The sequence below is a fragment of the Hesperophylax consimilis genome, chromosome 2 (genome assembly GCF_061612785.1).
Source record: "Hesperophylax consimilis isolate HC1 chromosome 2, BYU_Hcon_1.0, whole genome shotgun sequence".
NCBI lineage: Eukaryota > Metazoa > Arthropoda > Insecta > Trichoptera > Limnephilidae > Hesperophylax > Hesperophylax consimilis.
This window is the reverse complement of record NC_142837.1, coordinates 1,786,742-1,795,680: the sequence shown is the minus strand read 5'-3', so window position 1 is coordinate 1,795,680 and position 8,939 is coordinate 1,786,742. Positions and strand designations below refer to the sequence as shown.

Sequence of the window (8,939 nt, the reverse complement as noted above, 5' to 3'; positions counted from 1 at the left end):
AGAAAACAAAAGTATAAACGAAAAACATCTGGTGCTGGTCCGGAGAGGAATAATCCACATTCTTTTCGGCGGTCCCGAGGCGAGTCAGTTGGTGATTGGGTTGATCGGTTACGAAGTCAGGGGACCGCTCCCCTTAGCCGATTTCTCGGTGGTGCCCTGAAGAAAGTGTAATTGGGAGATGGGGGAGTGGATACCCGAAGACCCTAGGGAGAGATGCGTCGAGTCGTCGGAGGCGGGGAGGAAGATCCCCTAAGGTCGACCGACCATCCCTCAAACCTGCTACTGTCCTCAGGGGAGGCGCGTCAGATTTGTGGATATCCTGTTTCCGGGGTCTGTCCGTTGGCCGTATGAGGGGACGAGGTTTATCCACCCCCTTGTGGGGAAAATGGACATTGACAGAACATTGATGTTCAGTTTCATCCCGGACTCGTGTTGCCCCTAAAGATGTCTTCTATATGGGTGTATAACCTGAATAACAAAATATAAGAAAAGAAAGCAGAAGAGAAATGTGAGGAAACTATAAAGAAAATTATGAAGCAAAAATAAAACAAAAGTATGAAAGAGAAATTGAGAATTGGTAGAAGCTACAATTTCCATAGCAAAAAAAATAAAAAATAATAATAATATATATATTATTTGTCATTCCAAGGTATCCACAAAGATGGGAGCTGCAGCTCCTGGGTCTGGTGTTTATCATCTGAGCTGGGTGAAGAACAATTATCAGCAAAATCTGGCGAGGGTGTAAAAGAGTATACAAATCATGGTCAAGGAAGTCAGGAGCAAGTACACCAGGTTATGATTGATTTTACTCTAGTCAGCGACTCTCAAAGCTGGCCATCTCTCAACCCATGACTTAACATACTTCCTCAGACATTCGAAATTTGTCTTGTTCGAAACGAGATCGGCGTTCCAAACCGGTCTCGTGATTACATCTAGGCCTCTCAGTAATTCATCCCTCGCATCCGTCATTATCTCGCAGTGCCACAGAATGTGCTCGGCGGTTTGGTCCGTATTGCCACAGGCGCAGTTGGGATGGGGTGACAGGGAGAGTCTGTGAAGTCTCCCCCTGAATTCCCCATGTCCGGACAACAGTTGAACCATATAGTGGTCTGGTTTGATGAAAGCCCCTTCCATTCTGAGTTTAATTGATGGGAAAAAGGAGAAGGTCCATCTTCCCATATTCGACCTATCCCACCGAGATTGCCACTCTTTGAGTGACAGCTCTCGCATTTGTTTAAGTCGACTGGGTAGGGTCCCGGCACCGCCTGGTGTAATAATTACACCGAGGTGATTGGCCGGGAGGCCCCTAGTCAGCTTTTTCTTTGTAAGCACTTCCCTAATCTCTAGATCGATTGGCAGGACACCTGCCAACACTGGAAGTGCGTCCGAAGCGACTGTTCTATAGGCTCCAGAAAGTGCCAACAAGGGAGTTCGCTGGCCCCTCTTGAGAGCCAAGAGTATAAGGGCATTATCCAGACGATGTTCCCAGACGCAGGCGGCATAAGTGACTTGCGCCACAAAAACCCCCCTGTATAGGAGACGGATCGCTGGTGTCCTCAATCCCCATTCCGCAGTGGAGATTCTCCTCAGCTTCAGAAAAAGGGCCTGGGCCTCAGTGGAGACTTTCTTAACGTGGGCTAAGAAGGAGGACGATCGATCTAGAGTAACTCCAAGATATTTTACTGTCTCTACGAACTTGATTTTGGAGTCTCCCATTTTGATGATTGGGTTTCTCTCTCTGCTGAGAAAACCTTTCATCAGGAGACCCATGGTTTTTTGGGGAGCGAAGTTCAGTCTATTTCTCTCTCCCCATTGGAGGATCATGTTTAAACCTTCACCTGCCTTTCGTTCAAGCTCTCTCCTACTGTTCCCCGCAACCAAGAAAAACTTGTCATCAGCGTAGTCGACCATGATGCATCCCGCAGGCAAGGGTAACCTGGAGGAGTCATCAAACTTTATGTTCCAGAATTCAGGGGCCAGAACTGATCCCTGTGGGCAACCCATGTCCACCTCACGTTCGATGACAAAGTCCCCAAAGGTGAGGATTACGGTTCTATTATTGAAAAAGTCTGAGCAAATTTTAAAAAGCCACGGAGGGCAGCTTCTACTTTTGAGTTTGTTGAGCATCATCGGCCACCACGCATGATCGAAGGCACCTGTGATATCAAGAAAGATCCCCACGACATACTTCTCAGGTCGAACCTTCACCCATTCAAGCGCATGCATAAGGGCATGCTCTGTAGATTTACCGGGAACAAAACCGAACTGACACGGGGTGGGAGGGGTGAGTGTTTGGCGCAGGCGTTCTCTGATTATTTTTTCCAGTACCTTACCCATTATAGGCAGCAGTGTTATCGGACGGTAAGCCTTGACATCAGAGCGTGGTTTTTCAGATCCCTATGGTATAATCTTGAGCATACCCCTCTTCCATACCGAAGGGAAAATTCCTCTTCGCAAACACGTCTCCATGACCTGCAGGAACTCCTCCTGGGCATAGAGCCATACTTTCTTCACGATTATACCGTTGATTCTGTCATGCCCAGGTGCCTTCTTAGGACCCAAACCCTTAATTATAGTATCCATCTCTTCTCTAGTTATTCGCATCTTATCCTCCTGGGAGAGGGTTCTCGGTGGAATCCTTGACAGATTTCTTATCTGTTTATGGTGGTCGCTTTCCCCAATTACTGAGTCTAATGGGACTAACTTTCCCAGAAGTGTATTGAGAGTGGTTTCCACGTCCACTGTCTCAACGTCCCTACCCTCAAAATTTGAAATTACACTCGAAAGATACCGTTCAGAGCCTTTTCCGGATTTTTCAACGGCGCTGTGGATTTCCCACGGGTTGGCGTTCCCTATATCTTTAACCCAATTATGCCAATTAGCTCGTTTTGCTGAGAGGACTGCTAACTTGAAGGTTCTACGTGCAGCCCTGAGGCGCTCCATGCGAGCAGCGATCTCCTCCTCCGTAAAGCTGCCTCGTTTAGTAGCGCCCAAGGCCCTGTAGGCCTTCTTGTAGGCTCCCTTCAGCAGAGTCAGCTCAGGCGACCACCAAGGATTCCTTGTAGACCTCCTTGGGTTTGCTCTTCCCAAAGAGGACTCGGCAGCTGACACTACGGCTGCATTGAAAAAGTTCCCCAAGTTTTCCGGATCTCTTGCTGCTACGTCATAGAATCCCCTTAAAGTGTCGCGTAGCGCCTCCCCAAATTTATCCCAATTCGCCATTGTGGTTTTGAAATTCCAGGAGGATCTCGGAGTTCCGGTCTTTTTGACACCCACAGTAAATGTAATGAGCCTATGATCGGAGGCTATTGCGCATTCATGTACCTTCCAATGCGATATCTTGGCCGCAACAGATCCAGAGCAAAGAGTTAGATCTATGTTGCTCTCCCCGAGGGTATTCGAAAAAGTGTATAGTGAGTTAGGCTCATTTAATACAATAAGACCTTGCGCCGCAATTAGATCTTCTACGGCGTCTGATCGTTCCGTGACTCCACCACAGCACAGAAAATCGGCACAACCGGACCTACCCGTAAGCTACGGCTGCACGGAGCAAAAAACATGTGCTCATCAGACATGACGTCCCGCCGCGTGCTAATCACTCTACGCGTCGCCGGAATCTCTGATGAGTACGTCATCAAAGCAAACACCGTCCAGCAGCTCAGCCTCCCTGAACAGAGGGTCCACGGCCGCTACATCACCCCCACACTTCTCATCGGGCAAGACAATGTACACCTTATTGTCTCGAGGGAAGTGCGCGACGTTCGTGACTCTACGCGAATATTGTCACGGACGGCGTTGGGGTGGGTCACCCATGGCGGAGGGACCCCTGAACACGAGGATGAGGCTACCACACTGGCCCTGCGTGAGGAGAACCACAGAGACGACCTCATGAGTGATCTCATCAAACACAATTTTGCGATTGACTCATCGGGGATCACGTCCGCCTCTCGTGTAACTGCACACATAGTACGTGCAAATCAGCTGATGGAAGATACAACCCATCATCTGACAACCGGCCGATGGGAAACCGGCCTTTTATGGAAGGAGGATAATATCACACTGCCTGACAATCGCCAATGTGCATTAAACAGACTGTGGTCTCTGGAGAGAAAATTATTGAAGGAAAAGGACTTGGCAACCGCCTATGCAGCCAAAATCAACGGACTGATAACACAAGGCCACGCACGTGAACTTACGGATCGAGAGGTACAAAAACCCTCTGCCCGTAAATGATACCTACCGCATTTTGCCGTAGTGAACCCCAACAAACCAAACAAGATCCGTGTGGTGTTTGATGCTGCCAGCCGCTGCCGAGGGACCTCCCTCAATGACCAGTTGCTGACTGGGCCTGACCTGCTGACTTCATTGTTAGGAAACATACTCCGGTTTCGAGAGGGAAAAATAGCTCTCGCCGCCGACATCAAGGAGATGTTTTTTACAAGTGAAAATCAAAAGTGAAGATCAACAGTCACAGTTGTTTTTATGGAGACCTACACCTCAACAAGAACCACGTACTTACATGATGTCATCAATTAAATTTGGCGCTACCTGTTCACCAAACAGCGCCCAGTACGTGCGAAACAGAGTAGCCCAGGAGAATTCAACACTAATCCCTGCTGCCGCAGCCACCATCCAAACGAAGTTTTATATGGATGACTATTTGGATGCGGTCGATACTACAACCAAGGCTACAGCACTCATCACTACTGTTTCCAAGGTGCTGTCAACTGGAGGGTTCCACCTAACTAACTGGGCCTCCAACGACACTTCAGTGATGGCTACTATCCCGTTTATAGACCGAGCAAAGTCAGCCATCACTATAAGCAGCGGAGAAGCAGATACCAAGAGAATCCTCGGACTTCTGTGGGATCCTTTCACCAATAGATTTTTATACGCATTTCGCGATGCTGCCGATCCTGAACTGATCAGCAGGCCTACCAAACGCCAGCTGCTCAGCAATGTTATGAAGATTTTCGACCCTGTGGGCTTCGTTGCTTGCCTCACGGTCCGATCGAAGATTCTACTACAAGCTGTCTGGCGGTCCAACATCGGATGGGACGATATAATCACACCTGAACACAACGAAAGGTGGATGGACTGGCTGGGATATGGCAACTTTGCAAGACTGCAAAGTTGCCATACCTCGGCGCTGCTTACAAAACAAAGAACACAGAACGCGAACGGTGCAAACTGCCTCAGCCTGATGATGGCACCCTAGAAGTGAGGCCTCAATACGTTGGCATCACAACAACTGTGGCAGAGACACTGCCCGACATCAACAGATTTTCCTCATGGCGTCGCCTTATTCGAACTACCTGCTGGATACACCGTTTTATTAAAAGGTGTCGTGGAAAAAGCCACGAACAACCTGATAAACATATAAGAAGCGATGAAATCAAGGAAGCAGAGGCCCGATGGGCAAGAATATGTTAAGAAGAAACATTTTATCGTGACATAAATGCGCTCCAGAAAGGAGATCCACTACCAAGTGACAGTCGGCTCAAAGCCTTGAGCCCCTTCCTTGGACCTGACGGCCTACTGAGGATGAACTCAAGATTACAAGCCCTCAGTAAAGTGCCCCAAGCAGTGCGGACACCTATTATATTAGATGGTGATCATGCCTATACACGACTTCTGGTGAGACATCATCACCAGGAAGCCGATCACCCAAGTACGGAGAGAACGATGGCTAAGGTGCGAGGCAGCTACCATGTGCTGCGACTGTGAACAAATATTCGGATGATCGCCCACAACTGCCCCACCTGCAAGATGCGCAAGAGCAAGCCAGCCCCCATTTTTATGGAAAGTGTTTTAGTGACATTTTTAAATTTGTTTATTTTGTATTTAAATCGCGTATATTCTAATCTAGTTGCAAGGGCAATTTTTGCATTTTCTGTAAAGATAATATCGTTTTTTTAATCATGTTCTTAATTTCTTCTGTATACCATAGACTTTTTTTGTGTAAGATTATTTTCAAAAGATTTTTTTTTTGAGGTAAAATAAATATTATCAAAAACATTTTTTTATATTGTAGTACAGTTCTGATATGTAAAATCCCGATGGGCTTTAATAAATTAGTAATGGTAATGGTAAATCCACGCAAAACAGCAAAAGTGGGGCAAAATTTTTATGTGGGTGACTTGAGTGGGTGTTTTTAAAGGCTGAAAAGTTCCAATCTATCTGTTTTCATTTAAGTGGAATATTCCAAGCCTTGGAACAATTAACATATATTACCTAATTCTAGTCAACATAAGAGGAAATACTACATGCATTATACTTAATAGTCCTTTTTTCACAGCCGAATGTTCAAAATCATTAACGTACCACCTGATTCTAGTCAACATAATAGGAAATACTACATGCATTATTTATTGTTTTGGTGTTTAATTCGTAGAACTCCATTTTTTTTTTAAATAAATTTAAAATAAATCAAATTTTATAATGTTATAATAATTATAAAGTTCTGCAAGTATTTCTGTTATTTTTACAGTTTTTAATGTGACAGCTGTTTTGGCTTTTGAGGCCATTATCAAACTGTCATTGACAGATAATGGCCTAAATGATAATGGCCAAAATGATAATAGCCTAAATAAATGACCTGCAGCAGTGGCCAGTTTAATTGTTAGCCAGCAGGAATCGGCCAGTTTCTAGGTTGTCAGCATCAATGGCTAATTTAGTCGGTAGCCAGGAAGAATTGGCCAGCCTCTAGGTGTTCAGCATCAATGGCTAATTCAGTTGGTAGCCAGGAAGAATTGGCCGGCTTCTAGGTTTTCAGCATCAATGGCTTATTCAGTTTGTAGCCAGGAAGAATTGGTTAGCCTCTAGGTTTTCAGCATCAATGGCTAATTCAGTTGGTAGCCAGGAAGAATTGGCCAGCTTCTAGGGTTTCAGCATCAATGGCTAATTCAGTTTGTAGCCAGCAAGAATTGGCCGGCTTCTAGGTTTTCAGCATCATTGGCTAATTTAATCGGTAGCCAGGAAGAATTGGCCAGCCTCTAGGTTTTCAGCATCAATGGCTAATTCAGTTGGTAGCCAGGAAGAATTGGCCAGCTTCTACGGTTTCAGCATCAATGGCTAATTCAGTTTGTAGCCAGCAAGAATTGGCCGGCTTCTAGGTTTTCAGCATCATTGGCTAATTTAATCGGTAGCCAGGAAGAATTGGCCAGCCTCTAGGTTTTCAGCATCAATGGCTTATTCAGTTGGTAGCCAGGAAGAATTGGCCAGCTTCTAGGGTTTCAGCATCAATGGCTAATTCAGTTTGTAGCCAGCAAGAATTGGCCGGCTTCTAGGTTTTCAGCATCGTTGGCTAATTTAATCGGTAGCCAGGAAGAATTGGCCAGCCTCTAGGTTTTCAGCATCAATGGCTAATTCAGTTGGTCGCCAGGAAGAATTAGCCGGTTTCTAGGTTGTCGGCATCAATGCAGCAGGGATTGGCCAGCTTCTAGGTGATCAGCGGCAGTGGGCAGTTCAGTCGGTAGCCAGCAGGTATTCGTCAGCCTTTAGGTTGTCAGCATCTGTGGCTGGTTCAGTCGGTAGCCAGGAGGAATTCATCAGCCTCTAGGTTGTCAGCATCAATGCAGCAGGGATTGGCCAGCCTCTAGGTGATCACCGGCAGTAAGCAGTTCAGTCGGTAGCCAGCAGGTATTCGTCAGCCTTTAGATTGTCAGCATCTGTGGCTGGTTCAGTCGGTAGCCAGGAGGAATTCTATGATGAATATTAATTTTCTGAATATTATGATTTGGAAAAAGGAGTCATCAAACTTGCAGGTGTTTAACTTTAGCCGCAATTAAAATTAAATGCTATAAAATAATTGTTCACGTTCGATACAATATTACAATATTTATCAAAATAACCACATAAATAATTTTTTATCGTAATTCATCTTTTGGCGATCCTAGGTGGGTAAACCCGACTCTTGGATGCCTTGTTGTTCTTGGATGTCCTAGAATTGTTTTAGTATCAAAAATATAGGAATCTTTTGCTTAATTTTCATTTCCTTTAATAAAAATCATTTTCAATGTCAGTCAATCAATTTCAACTTTGATATCGGTTTGAAATATTTTTACACAGATTAAATAATATAACATTTCTACGGAGATTAAACTATCGCTACTCGAATTTTTGAAGTTAAGTACTTGAATGCGTTTACCGATTTAAACAAAAAATAAATTGAAAAAATAAAAGAAAATTATTTTCCGTTACTGATTTATACGACATTAATAAACTCGACTTCACTCCACTTTTGTCATTGCTATTACACACACACATCTACACATATCTTTTTTATGCTGTCTTGGAAATTTCTTTCGTTAAGTTAAAATTTTTATATTGAAAAATTCCGACATTTCATTACAAAGTGTTGCTTTGAATTTAGATTGGTATTTTTCCTCCATATACACATTTCTCAACGTTTTCCAATATTGAATGTCTCTCAAACTTTTAAGCAAAAATTTCTGCATAGTGAATTTCTAATTAATCCCCGTTATCAATGCTCCCATACTTGATACTCGTATATTAATCTGAACATCACATTTCTATGAAAAAATTCTATTTCAGTTTCAGCTGACTGCTAACATAAAGTGGGGTGTTTCCTTTCCAAAGTTTTAGGTATTCGCCTAATCAATAATTGATGATACTAATATTTAAGTATATTATTAATATGAATTACTGAAAGAATTATAAATATATGTTGTAGTGTTTTTTCGTGGAGTTGAGTGGTTTTTGTTTTTTTATTTCTGATTTCCCTATGTTTTGAATCCAGCTTTTCATTTGAATTTCGAATGTTATAATATTGCTATGATTTTTAAATGATAGTGGGACTTGTTAAGGAAATGTAGTATTGTTACAGAATAAATTTTTGTTTAATTGATATGTTGTTAAGATTATTGAAGATTTCATTAATGCCAGTTCTCACAAGTCTTCTCAATATAATTTTCGTG

The 8,939-nt window shown here is 43.7% G+C and overlaps 1 protein-coding gene across 1 annotated transcript; it reads left to right on the top strand.

The window, feature by feature from the left end:
* The first annotated feature begins 3,573 nt into the window (after positions 1-3,573).
* Positions 3,574-4,458, top strand: LOC149425618 (uncharacterized). Its single transcript, XM_089645817.1, has 2 exons — positions 3,574-4,186; positions 4,256-4,458. The coding sequence occupies exons 1-2, from the start codon at positions 3,574-3,576 to the stop codon at positions 4,456-4,458; spliced, it is 816 nt and encodes a 271-aa protein (XP_089501943.1).
* The last annotated feature ends 4,481 nt before the right edge of the window (positions 4,459-8,939 follow it).

Excerpts from the sequence above, each read along its gene's own strand:
- LOC149425618 (XM_089645817.1), top strand. The coding sequence starts at position 3,574 with ATGACGTCCCGCCGCGTGCTAATCACTCTACGCGTCGCCGGAATCTCT. Across the intron at positions 4,187-4,255 it reads GATAACACAAGGCCACGCAC|TGAACCCCAACAAACCAAAC; the intron begins GTGAACTTACGG and ends ATTTTGCCGTAG.